Here is a 14,857-nt window from a genome sequence, read left to right on the forward strand (position 1 = left end):
CTCTCTCTCTCTCTTACGCACCCACATATACACAATGCAGAATTATAGACTATAGATCCATTTCAGCCAATTTTGCCAATCATGAGAGTTTTTTAAAAAAAGTCATGTATGAGTACCTATTTGAAGGGTTGACAGAATCAACTGAAATGGATCTGTATTACTGATTTGCTTAAAAATTAATATATTTGCTTCATTACCAATATATAAGTGCCTGTTTTTTTTGATTCATGAATTCTTAGATGACTATATGTGAGAATCTTACAATCCACCACCCACCCATTTCTACTCATGTATCTTTATGGGTTACCTGGGCATGTTATCACTATTATCTGTCTCTTTGCAGCTCCTGCTGATCATTTCTCTTTCTCTCCTTCTTAAGGAATGTGATTAACCATGCAGATCCTCTACAAGAATCTGTTCTGACCCCTCTCCCTTTCTCTCATGCTTTAACTCCTCGTTTCCTGGGAGGAAGCTCACTCCACCCCATCTCCTTCTAGTCCTGCAAGTTACAGGGTGAACTCAACAATACTGACAGCATGAAGAAAAAGCACCCAGTTACACACTGTAAAGTGGCTGATGTTAGGAAGGACATCCAGCCATACATACCATGCTAAAGCAGACACTGGAGCACAATGCAGTCCTTGGAACCATCAGCTCCTGTTACACTGTCCAATCCATGCCAGCATGGAACATGATCTTTAAATGATGATGATATACAATCAAAACAGGTAACCTTGTTCTGGGAATAGTCAAGAAATATACTGCAAGCTTTTGGGAGCACAGCATGATAGTGGAACTAATTACAGGATTTCAAACTTTAAGTTCCCATCAAAGTTTGCCTATTTTATTGATGTAACTAACACCAAGAAGTTTATAACTGTTTCTTCTCTGACAAGAACTTCAAAATTTTGAAAAAGAGAGATAGTGTGTGTGTTGGCACTAATTAGTATTGCACTTTTAATAAATGATTCTTATTGGTCAGTATTTGCACTACATCCATGTATATTGAGTCCAGACTGGTCTTCATGGGATATATATAGGACTATAGCATGGTTGAATAAATTTAAACTGAATTAGTACACTGGTCTATATTGTGTCTAAACTAGACAGTGCTAAATAAAAAATATTTCTAATTAGCACTCATGTCAATTCATTTAGCGAGCTGACTAAATTATATTCTATATTATAAAAATTTAACATATAAAATATGTCACCAAGTACCATTTGTCTAGCTGGTATTCCAGTTGATTAATCAACAATAATGTTTTTCTGCATTCATTTCCTTTTCAATAATTTGGTTGACAAGTTGAATTACTCAGCCTGTAGATTAAGTGTTCAAACCTAATTGAAAGTAATAAACATTATTCCACTATCCCAACTAGCAGAAGAATTATCACTTCTAAATTGAAAAGTTGCTGTTACAAAAATATATTGCCACTAATTCCTGACATCATTATTCCAGACATACATCTAAGTTTATAGAATCCAAAAAATGGATACAGCATTCAATCTAGAATACTGATTATAGTCACAAGACCTCAGATGTGTAAGGAATAGGAATGAGACTGTTACTATATTTAGCCCTTCCTAAGGGTATGAATGAAGTGAAATAGTAACAAACAAGAATCAAAATTCAGAGTACACTATGGCTACTGACAATTTGGTGAGGGGATTGGAGTTATTTTTTGTTGATTTTTTTTTTTTTTTTTTGTCAAAATTGAATAAATTAGAATAAGAAATTATACCTTCTGTTCTCAAATGACAGGACAAGTTCACCATTAGTGGGTGTTCTTTATTCACCGCTGAAAGAAAAACAAAATGATGAATCTATTAGCATGTTGAAAAAATCTTATTAACAAAATTGATTTCTAACACAGACACAAGGCAACAAAATCTGAGAGAAGGGTATTGTCAATTTGATAGTGATGATTGACTCCAGCACATGACTGGTGCTACATTTGTGGAATCTGAACTGAGAGCTTAAAGGAATATTTAAATAACATAAAGCAGTTTGTCTACCATTGTAGAGATTCTGTCAATCCCTCACCCTTCTTGTTAATAATACTGGTTTCCAACTTTGGCACAAGGCCAGAAATTTGAGGGAGGGATGAAGTTGATTACATTGACTGCAGCACTCAACTGATACTTATTTTATTGATCCCTAAAGAATGAAAAGCAAAGTCAACCTTAGGGGAATTTGAACTCAGAGCATAAAGACAAATGAAATGTCACAAAGCATTTTACCCGGTGAGCTAACATTTCTCCCAGCTCGCCACTTTCTTCTTATTAATAATATTAACATTGTAACAATGTAATAGACGAGCAAGTGTCTTCTACTATAGCCTCGGGCTGACCAAAGCCTTGTGAGTGGATTTGGTAGACAGAAACTGAAAGAAGCCCGTTGTATATATATGTGTGTGTGTGTATATGTTTGTGTGTTTGTGTTTGTCCCCCAACATCTCTTGACAACCAATGCTGGTGTGTTACATCACCGTAACTTAGTGGTTCAGCAAAAGAGACCGATAGAATAAGTACTAGGCTTACAAAGAATAAGTCCTGGGGTCGATTTGCTTGACTAAAGGTGGTGGCTCCAGCATGGCCACAGTCAAATGACTGAAACAAGTAAAAGAGTAAAGTCCTGGTCAAAAGTCTGAATGCACTGGTACAAATAAGTTATTATACTGTAGTTTGAGGTAATAATGATCATTATCATTGTTTTCACAATCACTTTTATGTTTGCAGTGGTCAGACAGAATTCATTGAGACAGATTTTCTACAGCCAGCTGACCTTCTGCTACCAAGCTTCACTTGTTTTCAAGCAAAGTGCTATTGTTCTATGACCACACATTTCTGTGGAAGATTGGAAACAAATGACAGCTTGTATGATGGTGACACTTGTTTACAGCTATCACATGATGTCAAGACAAGCAGACACAATCTAATACACACACACAAAGATTAATAGAATGAGCTTCTTCCAGTTTTCATCCTCCAAATTCACTCACAAGGCTTTGGTCTGGCTTGTTCAAGATGTGCATTGGGACTGAACCCAAAATTATGTGATCGGAAAACAAATTTCTTAACCACACAACCATGCCCAGACGAAGTAGTGAGAAAGGATCTTTGAATGCTGGGCCTCACTGAGGAAATGACAAGTGATCAGAAGGGATTTTTTCTTTTTGATGGACGGAATTTTCTAGTTAATTAAAAAATTTGAAACTTCGTATACTGGTAGAATGTGTCAAAAGAAAACATTATTGTAAACAAAATTGAAAACAAAATTGTAATTTGTAAGTTTAACGTAGTTTAATTCTACGAATTTTAACCAATGAAATCCCAGCATTTGAGCTGAAATCATTTGCTGCATCTAAAAACTCACTCACACACGACTTATTCATCCTTCTCCTGTCTGTCTTCTGTCTTCTGCATGTGCTAGAAATAACAGCTATATCTCTTAAATCGATGAATTTCGTCGCCCAATAAAAATATTAACGATATTTTTTTAATATTTTCTTTATTCTTTTTTACCGAAAAGGCTGCTCCCATGGTTTTGAAGGGCCAGAAAACAAAACAATAATATGCCTAAAGCGGTCTAGAGTTTGCGCGTGGAGTGTGAGTCGTATTGTAAAAATTTGTGAAATATTTTTTCATAAAAGGATGCCCCAGCTTGTCGGAAGCTGTGATATAAATTGGGAAAAAAATCCTTGACACCAGTGTGTAATTGATACTTAATTTATCGACCCCGAAACGATGAAACATTGACCCCCCCCCTTTCTGGTTTATTTACCTTTTGCGCAAATTTGTTGCGGCAAGAGGCAACTCACAAACGTGTATGTATGCTTGTGTGCGTATGTGTGTGTATGTATATCTCCATTTGTATGTGTGTGTACGCTTATATATTAATTACTATGTGCTTGTGCAAATGTATATGCATGTGTTTGAGAGAGAGAGAGAGTGACAGAGAGTGTGTGTGTGTTGTGCGTCTGCTATGTTTGTTTATCAATATCGATAACGCAGCAAATGATTTGAGCTCAAATGCTGGGATTTCATTGGTTAAAATTCGAAGAATTAAACTACCTTAAAGTTACAAATTACAATTTTGTTTTCAATTTTGTTTACAATAATGTTTTCTTTTGACACATTCTACCAGTATACGAAGTTTCAAATTTTTTAGTTAACTAGAAAATTCCATCCATCAAAAAGAAAAGATCCATCAGAAGATGTGGCTATGTCTTCTACACATACAAGATTGTCTTTTCAGGTGCCAGTTCCACTAAAAAAAGCACCTGTGCTGGTACTGCATTATCGCAGCCATGTTGGTGCTGTGTAAACACACCTGTGATGGTGACACATAAAAAGCACCCAGCACACTCTGTTAAGTGGTTAGCATTAAGAAGGGCATCCAGCCATAGAAACCATGCCACAACAGATAGTTGGAGTCTGGACAGCTCCCTGCTAGCCAGCGCCATCTCAAACTGTCCAAACCATGCCAGCATGGAGATGGAGAGTGGACATTAAACGACGATGAGGATAAGACCAGTTTATAATAATCCTTTCTACTATAGATACTAGGCCTGAAATTTGGTGGGAGGAGATAAGTTGAATACGTCGACCCCAGTGCGTAACTGCTACTTATTTCATCAACCTCGAAAGGATGAAAGGCAAAGTCAACCTGGGTGCAATTTGAACTCAGAACATTGTGACAGGTGGAACACCACTAAGCATTTCATCCAGCATGCTAACTATTCTTATTTCTTTACTGCCCACAAGGGGCTACACACAGAGGGGACATACAAGAACAGACAAACGGATTAAGTCAATTATATTGACCCCAATGTGTAACTGGTACTTATTTAATCGACCCCAAAAGAATGAAAGGCAAAGTCGACCTCAGCATCGAGGATGTTAAAACTCTTCCAAAATTCTTCAATCATAGAACCATTTTCTTTATCAGTTATTTCAATGAGTCTTTCATAGATGAAATGGAGAGAGTAAGTTTTGAATAATGAAATGACTCCTTGATCCATAGGCTGCAATAAAGATGTTGTATTGGGAGGTAAAAAAACATTAATATTTTGATGGTGATGCTTTTAGCATGACTGGGGGCATTACCCATTATCAAAAGAATTTTGAAAGGAATTTTTTTATCTTTACAAAATTTTTCTACTTCAGGAACAAAGTGATTAGAAAACCAATCTTCAAACAGAGTTCCTGTCACCCAAGCTTTTTTTGTTATGCTTCCAGATTACAGGAAGTTTTGTCTTATCAATTCCTTTTAAAGCACGGGAGTTTTCAGATTGATAATCATGGACTTGGGTTTGCAGTCCCCTTCACAATTTCCTCCCAGAAGCAATGTTATCCTATCCTTTGCAGTTTCACTCCTGGCATTGAAGATTCTTCTCTCACAATAAAAGTTTTTGAGGGCATTCATTTCCAAAGTAGGCCCATCTCATCCACATTAAATATTTGAGATGGTATAAAGCCGTCTTCTTCAATCAAATCTAATTGGTGAGGAAAAGTTTCTGCAGCTTTTTGATCTGCACTAGACAATTCTCCTTGGATCTTCACATTGTGTAGATCTGCTTGCTTTCTGAAACGATCAACCCAACCATTGCTCACTACAAATGTTTCATTTGATCTATCTGATTTATCTTTAAGTGAATTAAAAAGGGAAATTGCTTTACTGCAAATTATAGCCTGACTAAGTAGCATATGAAGTCTATGAATGTCATTGTTAATCCAAGCTGTCAAAAGATTTTCTGTGCATGAAATTAAACTTTCATTATCTTTTCTTCATAACCAATTTAAAGAGTGACTTTCTTTTGCTTTATTTAAATAATCTTCCTTTGCTTCAAGATAGTACAAACAGATGAAGGAGCCATATAATGTTTTTTTTTTTATAAATCTTTAAGAGTTGCACATTTTTCATGTTGTTTAATCAATTCATATTTTATTTCTAAAGTAATTGCTTCGTATTTCTTCTTATCCTTTCTTTGCAAGTCAGAATTCTTTCTTTTTGAAGATATCACAAGGGTATTCAAAGAAATAAAAATGCTCAAAAAATTTTTTAAAAGATGAAGGAATGAAGATAAAATGCAGGCTAGCATGAAGGAAGTCAGGCAGGCACTGACACACTTCAAATCCAAAAAACAGTTGCAGGCAATCACTTGAGGTAACAGGTGCTGCCAGACCGGAAGTGACACACATTGCCATGATAAACCCTTTTTGTCATTTTTTTTTTATCTACAATTCTTAAAGATGAAGTTTCGTAAATCAGGGTTATGTAAAATGAGGTATGCCTGCGCATATATATATATACACAAACACACATATATATATGTATATCATTAATCAGTTTTATTTCAAGATTTCTTACCAATAGAGAAAGAGCTGGTTTCTGTATTTAAGAGAGGGTACCCAAAAGAAACCACAATTTTGCAATATCATTTTATTCACTTAGTTTACACTCTTATCACTTTCAAAGTATTTTCCATTTGAACTAATGCATCGGTCCAGGTTTTCCACTATTCAAAGCAGTGCTAGAATTCTTGCGAAGTGATGCCTCTGTTGATTTTTTCTTCACCTCTTCCACATCTGCAAATTCTGAGCACCAGCTTTAGTCACCAGTGATGATCTTCGATATAAGGTCTGGATAAACTTCCAACTGTTCTTTCAGTTCACGATATGTATTCAGTTGTGACTGCTTTTGATCTTCTGTGAGCAGGCGAGGCACAAATTTTACTGCAACTCATCATTCACAATTCCTCACTCAAAATTCATTGTCAGGAGCTCCAGGACACACCAGTCATATTAACAAGGGTGTCAATTGTTCAGTGATGGTCCTCCAAGATCTGTTCATGAATTTTCGATATTTTCATTCATTTGAGAGGTCAACAGTTGCCCTGAACAAGGTTGGTCTTCAAGTGAAAAGTGATCATTCCTAAAGCATGAAAACCACTCATAAACTTGTGTTTTCTCATAGCAGCATCCTTGTCTGAAGCATGACAACTGTTTTGGTCACCATTTTCCCCCAGCAGAAAACAGAATTTCATGGAATCACACTGTTCCTTTATTTCATCCATCTCAAAAATCAACAAACAATGGGGAAGTACTGCAAAACAAAGATGCACCACATAGCAGTACAACTTTACCCAACGTCACTGATAAGCAGACTGATGCCTGAGGGTTGCATCAAGTGGCTTCTAGTGGCAGAAGCCTGAACTACAATGGATTTGTCTCACAGAGAACGTTTCTGTTACTTTTGGATACCTCCTCATATATATGTATGTATATATATATATATATAGTGAAGGATCAATGGCCCAGTGGTTAGACTCGTGGTCGTAGGATTATGGTTTCGATTCCCAGACCAGGCATTGTGTGTGTTTATTGAGCAAAAACACCTGAAGCTCCACGAGGCTCCGGAAGGGGATGGAGGTGAACCCTGCTGTACTCTTTCACCACAACTTTCACTCTCTCTTCCTGTTTCTATTATACCTGTATTTCAAAGGGCCAGCCTTGTCACACTCTGTGTCATGCTGAATCTCCCTGTGAACTACGTTAAGGGTACACGTGTCTGTGGGGTGCTCAGCCACTTGCACATTAATTTCACGAGCAGGCTATTCTGTTGATCGGATCAACTGGAACCCGTGTCAGCATAACTGATGGAGTGCCACGATGTATATATGTGTGTATGTATGTATGTATGTATGTATGTATGCATGCATGTATGTATGTATGCATGTATGTATGTATGCATGCATGTATGTATGCATATGAGTTTTCCCTTTGTCTTACTTCTTTCAATACATGGTTATGTCAAGGTAGCGAGCTGGCAGAAACATTAGCATGCCGGGCAAAATGCTTAGCAGTATTTCATCTGTCTTTACATTCTGAGTTCAAATTCTGCCGAGGTCAACTTTGCCTGTCATCTTTTTGGGGTCGATAAATTAGGTATCAGTTGCATACTGGGGTCAATCTAATCAACAGGCCTCCTCCCAAAAAGTTTCAGGCCTTGTGCCTAGAGTAAAAAAAAATACATAGCTATGTTTTTAGCAAAAAATATGACAAACATTATTATTTGTTATATAAAATTTGAAAATTTGCAGCCATTTACATGCATGTGTAGTCTACTAACAGTTTGTTCAAATTTTAGCTCATTGACTGAATATAATTTTATTCAGAAAAACCGTTCCCCATGCAATTTACTAGTAAAGAATACCATTCATATATGCTCTCCCAACACTGTGATGTGTGCATTGTCAACTTGTAGATGATTGCTCAAATTTTAAATTGTTAAATGAATGGGTTCCCAGTCATTCATATACATTTAATTCATTTATAGTCTGCTCACTGCCATACCATATTTGTACCTAATACATTACATTCTTACTATGAAATGTAAATAATACTCACAATCTGGAAAATGATCATTTAAAAACTTTAGAATGTTTGCTCGTATTTCTGTCAGAATATCAGCAGAACTTCGAAGCAAATGATGATGTGTCTTATTGCCTTAAGGGAAGAAAATAAAAGAAATAAACATTGTTATATCATCATTACAGTTATAATATCTGTAAATTTTTAAAGTATATTAGTAGGGTTAATGTTAAATTATAATAATTGGTCAATGTTTAGTTTTAATCTCAAGTTTTAAGATTTTCCAAAGTTATGTTAAATCACAGCAAATATCCTCAAATCTATGAAGAAAATTCTTCAAATAATGTAATTCAAAGAAGAATATATTGGAAAGGTTTCTTTTTGCCTTATCTAGATCTGAACTCAGAATAGCAAGATAAGCAAGCATTCATCAATTATAAGTGTCTTTATAAGGATAGGTAAATTTGGTTATCAAAATTATTCTTTGTTGGTGATACAATATAGAGCTGGTGGTTGAATATCAATTATCTAACTTTCAATTAATTCATATTACTGCATTTTATATGTTGAAATAACTGTAGGTTTCTAGTAACCTCAGAGCTCAGAAAGGTTTTAGAGCCAGTTGTGATATATTTGCACTCAAAGACTGTGTTTAAAAAAATATACATATTTACCATTTTTTGAATCTAAATTAAACTGAGATAAGACTAAGACAAAATTTGCTTCATTAAAATTTACCTGTTGCTACTTAAAAGAAAAGAGTTAGCAATGGAATTTTGGTTGCACCAGCAAAGCCAAAATCAAAACAAGAGCTTAGAAAATAGGAATGGATTTTTAAAAATCCTTTTCAGATTTAATCGCAGATTTTAAAAGCTTTAACACGACAATGAGTTTTGTCAGAGATGTTAAGGCATTGTAGGAAATATTATCTAAAGTTTCTTCTACAACAGTGACAACTTCTTATTTAAACAACCACAACAAAGATGTGTCGCATAATGCTTTGTCATGAATGTCTTTCCCCCATTAGGTTTAGTTGGTCCTCAATTTCATGTAAGCATGTATCTGATGTCCCATTAAATGCAGGTGTGTTGGTGTTGTTTGATACTAGGTTAGCTTTGATCCTGAAAATGTATGATCAAAGTCATTCCAGCGATGACCATTCCATCTTTCATTTAGATATAGTACATTCCTTTTTCAAAATAGTAGATGCAAGCTAGTAGGAATTTGCCTGTTATTTCCAGCAGGTCATATGGTCCTGAGCCTACATTAGTAATTGTTTTTAGACAAACCACTTTATTTTCTACATCACTCAGTTCACTTATCAGTTGGCAATAACAATCTGATTACCTGAGATCCTATCCAGGGAAAAATACTTTAGGTACTTTATCATTTAAGCACTAACCTTTAATTCTTTAGCATTTAATCCAGCCATATCCAGCCTAAATATTCTACCTGTTTTATGTTCAAAATTACTAGATCCAACTTCTCACACCTACCCTACAATGTCATTGTAAAAATATACAAATACACCATTGAAATCTTGAAGCTACAAGATAAAGTATGACTAATTCAAAACAATGTGAATATATAATCAATTCATTTAACAAAGAAATCTGAATACCAAAGGGTTAAAATACCTGCTTTGTTATTTAAGAATCATTTATTTTTATTTAACAATGAGACTATAATATTCACTACTTCAGTAAAATCCATACATTTAAACAAATAGATTTTAGAAATAAAATATATTTATTTTTGTCTTAGTTTCCAGAAATTTTCTGCTATGTTTCCATTGTGGAAGTTGTGAAAGAAAGAAGGGTTCAGAATAATGAACAAAACTTTGACTATGATATTTTTCAGGTACTTACTCTGAACTGACTCATCATCAAGTTCTTTTAGAAGTTCGCTAAGTTCTGTAAATGGATCAGCCAAAACCTTTTCAATGTCTTCAAATCTTACTTCTGTAATATAAAAAAAATACCTTTTATATCATCTTATTATTTATATAAGTTTATCATCATTACTAACCTTCTTGTTACTTATAACTATGCACACACATTTTTATATAGATAATCCTATCAACCCAAACTAGTATGAAATAGGGATGCTAAATGATGATGATGATGATGATGATGATGCTGATGATGATATTATCCTCCATTCTCCATTTGTCTTCCACAAACATCTCCCAAAGTTTACAAAAATTTCTTCAGCAGTACCAGAGCACCACGAGTATCAATGAAAACACAGTTAAAAATAATCAAAATTGATACAAATGCCAGGCCCCATAATTTCTAATAATTTCACATGGTAACCTAACATATATAACCTTGTCAAAGCTTCATTTCTGAAAAAGAAGCTGATTCTAGAAACTGGCCCTTTTTCCAGGGATAGAAAACTGCTTGTTGAGAGTTAACTTCATCCCCTAATCAGCTGCTGAGTCTGAACAAGACTCAGGTAAACATATGAGACTGAGCTGTTGCTGCTATGTGCGCAAACATTCTAGGCCACATCTCAAAACAGCTGTCTAGTTGATTGACAATAATTCATTTACCAACATACACACCAACTATAGATTCACAGAACCATTTCCTCTTTCCCTCTCTTTCTCTCATAATAATAGATTTTGTTCTTCCCCAATATACCCAAATAACCAACAAGACAATCTGCTACAAGCCACAGATCTGATCCACCAATGAAGCATGATTCTAGCGAGATGGAATTATCACAGTAGATAGAGATACAGAAGATGAGAGAGAGGCTCAGAGAAACTGAAGGAAGTGGGAAGAAAGGAACAATATCAGGTAGCTTAGAAAAGTTAAGTGTCAGGTATGCATAGTAAGGCGGGAAGCTGGTGGTAAGATTTTGTCAAGGATCTACAATAAGATCAGAGGTGTGAGATGTTCCAGATTGTAAAGCCATCTATGAATCAATATGATGTTAGGAAACAGTAAATGCAAAATGATAGTGGTACACTTGCAGTCACTGACACCAAAAATAAAAAAGATGAAAATGTTACTAGCACGGGGCACAAGTGCCAATAAGATGACACTGGTAATGACCACACTCGAATAGTGCTTTTTATGTGTCACTGGCACTCGACTGGTGCCTTTTATGACAAAGATAAAAGAGATGTTCAAGAAAGAGGCATGAAACTGATGGACCAAGTTATGAAAATAACAGAGATACAGCACTACTAATTAGGGAAAGATTTGACTGGATGTAGTGCAGTTTGGTTTGTACTAGAATGAGGAGGCACCATCAATGTCCTCTTTCTGGCTTTAACAAAGAATAAGTCACTGTACTTAGCAGCTGTCAACTTCTGACAAAGTACCACACTCTGTACTCCGGTACTCACTCTGAAAACTAGTTGTAAATGAAGAGCTTGTGAGAGCTTATTACAAACAATGTACAAAGATGCAGTCAGAAAGATGAAAGTTGTCAATGAACTCCATCAGGAATTTAGCATTCAAGTTGTTGCCCATCAAGGATGGGTCTTCAACCTCCCACTAGTATTTTATAACTCTCCAGTCTTAAAAGAAGATTTTAAATCAATTATCTATGAGAACTTCCCCACACTGATAACCTAGTTCTCATTGCTAAATCTGTCAAAGGATTCAAGAAGGAAATCTAAACATGTAAACAAAAACGTACAATCAAAAGGCTTAAAGTAAGCCTAACAAAGGCAAAAGTTTTGACAGGAAAAAAGACAGGACACCACTAACTGGAAAATGGCTAACTCAATATGCAGAATAAGTGTATGTAGGAATTGCATACAGTGTACACATAGTTTACACAAAAGACACCATGTGATCACAAGTATATTAACAGGAATTTTCATGTAACTGAGACACAGGCATGGCTGTGCAGTTAAGAAGCTTGTTTCTCAACCATGTTGTCTAGGGTTCAGTCTCATTTCATGGTACATTAGGCAAGTATCTTCTGCTACAGCTTCTACAAGTTGACCAAAGCCTTGTGAGTGGATTTGGTAGACAGAAACTAAAAGCCTGTCATATATGTGCATATAAATGTATGTGTGTTTGTGTTTACCCTTCTCTAGACATCACATGATGGCTGTAAATGAGTATTATTTTTTTTCAGTCTTTTGTGAAAAAAACATATCTGCCCATGGGAAAATATTATGTTGCTTGGAAATAGGTGAGGTTTTGCAACAACAATGACAATGTGGGGACAGTGGCAGCAGTGATGGTGTCAATTACAATGGTGATGATGATAAACAACAATGATGTTGAATAGATGTTTAGCAATAGACAGCAGTGAGAGCACACATGAAATGAATTGCTTCAAAGACAGGAAGGTTCTATGGAAGTAGTTTGCTGTTATCTTATTTCATTATTGCCCACAAGGGGCTAAACATAGAGGGGACAGACAAAGGGATTAAGTCAATTACATCGACCCCAGTGCATAGCTGGTACTTAATTTATCAACCCTAAAAGGATGAACGGCAAAGTCGATCTCAGCAGAATTTGAACTCAGAACGTAATGGCAGACGAAATACCTATTTCTCTACTACCCACAAGGGGACAAACAAGGACAGACAAACGGATTAAGTTGATTACGTTGACCCCAGTGCGTAACTGGTACTTAATTTATTGACCCTGAAAGGATGAAAGGTAAAGTTGACCTCGGCAGAATTTGAACTCAGAACGTAAAGACAGACAAAATACCGCTAAGCATTTTGCCCAGTGTGCTAATGTTTCTGCCAGCTTGCTGCCTTACTGTTATCTATTTGACCTAATTAGCAGTAGAATTGGAGGTTTCAAAATCATAGCAGCCAGAATAAGAAAGTAGCGGGGAAATTTCAGAGGAAAATTCCCTCTGTTAGCAACAAAGGCAGGTTTTATAATGATTTGTATGAAAGGTAGTGCTGAATTGCAATGAAACAAACACTAAATGAGTAGGATGTGTGAAGAGTAGAGAAAAATGAGGCAAGAATGATCTGCAGGATGCATAATATTAATGTGTATGAATGACAGAACACAGGTGAGCTGGGAAGAAAACTGGCTGTAAGAGAAATCATGCATAATGTGCTAGAGAGAAGACTGAACTGGCACAGATATGTGATGTGAATGATGAATGACAGTTGGGTAAAGATTTAACAAGCAATCCAAGTGAAAGAAACCTGCAGTAGAGGACGACTGTGGAAGATATAGCAAGAGGTAGGGAAAGCTCATCACACCATACTGAACTTCTCGAAGGAGATGACGAGAGAAAGCAACAGTAGTGTTCAGCCCATACAGGCCTAAAGTGACATTAACAATGATGATAACTGTGATGATGGCGGCAATGATGACAATGGTGATGTTGATAAGGATGATGATAACAACAATGACAACAGCAATGATGACAACAATGGCAAATATGACTGATCAAAATGAGGACAATGATGATGATGACAGTAATGATGATGATGATAAAAAGGATATCTGTTAGAAGCATTCCACACATGTGATTCAAATCCCATCACTGCCACACCAAAATAATATCAAAGGAAGGGTAACACCTACCAGCAACTTCTGTTACGTTACTTTCCTGAAATAGAAGAAAAAGAAATAAAAGTAAGAAACATGTTTAAAGTAGGGAAGATACTTGATTGCTTATATGTAGAGGTGTTTAAGCATGTTAGAGAAATAGATTTAGGAGAAATTTTACTTTAATTATTGTTAGTTTCACAGATAATAAACAGTAAACTATTAGGTGTTATTTCTACACATGTTTACCAATATTTTACAATCTATTCTTAAAACAATAGCAAAACTGGGAAAAGTGTTCTCATTCCTGATTGAAGTCAGCTGTTGCAACTTTCTGACTGAATCATTGCATTATTTCCTGCGAAAGATAGATCTGAAACCCAAACAGCCAAAGAAAGCCACCGAGGAGACAGGCATAGCAGCTGAAGCCAATTCAAGACAGCTATTGCTAACTTCAGGTGGATGAAGACTTATTCAGTTCTCATTACCCCACTCAAGCAAAACATATAGCTTAAGGGGAGAAAACAGTTGTGACCCTGAGATACCAGCTGATGTGGAAGGGTTTCTGACGGTGCAATGGATTCAGAAGAGCTTGCAAAACCTGAGTAGCTCCTGTGGGGGTAACACATCTTAGATGTTTATTTAACCAGTATAGTTAAAGATATATATCTGTTATTGTTCTTAACAGTAGCACTTTTCCTGTGTCAATATAGTGTTAATGTATTATTTTATATTTGTTAGCCTTCTTTTTTCTTTCTTGTTTTTTTTTGTTTTGTTTTCTTTTAGTCATAAGAGAAGACAGTAACCATGACTCATTACAGGGAAGATGGGAGGAAGATATTCTCTCAAACCAGAAACTGGTCTGAGTGCTTGACATAAAGTGAACTCTGCTAGAGGCACCCAGAGTGCCAAGTGATAATGTTAAACTGGGTAATAGTTTAAGTCTATCACCCAAGACATTAATTTCTTTAGGGTTTTTTTTTCTG

The 14,857-nt window shown here is 35.8% G+C and overlaps 1 protein-coding gene across 1 annotated transcript in view; it reads right to left on the bottom strand.

Moving 5' to 3' along the window:
- Positions 1-14,857, bottom strand: part of LOC115218089 — a 57,051-nt gene that overhangs the window by 21,215 nt on the left and 20,979 nt on the right. Inside the window, exons 2-5 of the mRNA XM_029787876.2 lie at positions 13,908-13,932; positions 10,248-10,340; positions 8,416-8,514; positions 1,746-1,802 (exon numbers count right to left, since the gene is read on the bottom strand). Of these exons, the coding sequence (XP_029643736.1) occupies positions 1,746-1,802; positions 8,416-8,514; positions 10,248-10,340; positions 13,908-13,932 (274 nt within the window). The remainder of the gene's footprint in view (positions 1-1,745; positions 1,803-8,415; positions 8,515-10,247; positions 10,341-13,907; positions 13,933-14,857) is intronic.

The sequence above is a fragment of the Octopus sinensis genome, linkage group LG1 (genome assembly GCF_006345805.1).
Source record: "Octopus sinensis linkage group LG1, ASM634580v1, whole genome shotgun sequence".
Classification (NCBI taxonomy): Eukaryota; Metazoa; Mollusca; class Cephalopoda; order Octopoda; family Octopodidae; genus Octopus; species Octopus sinensis.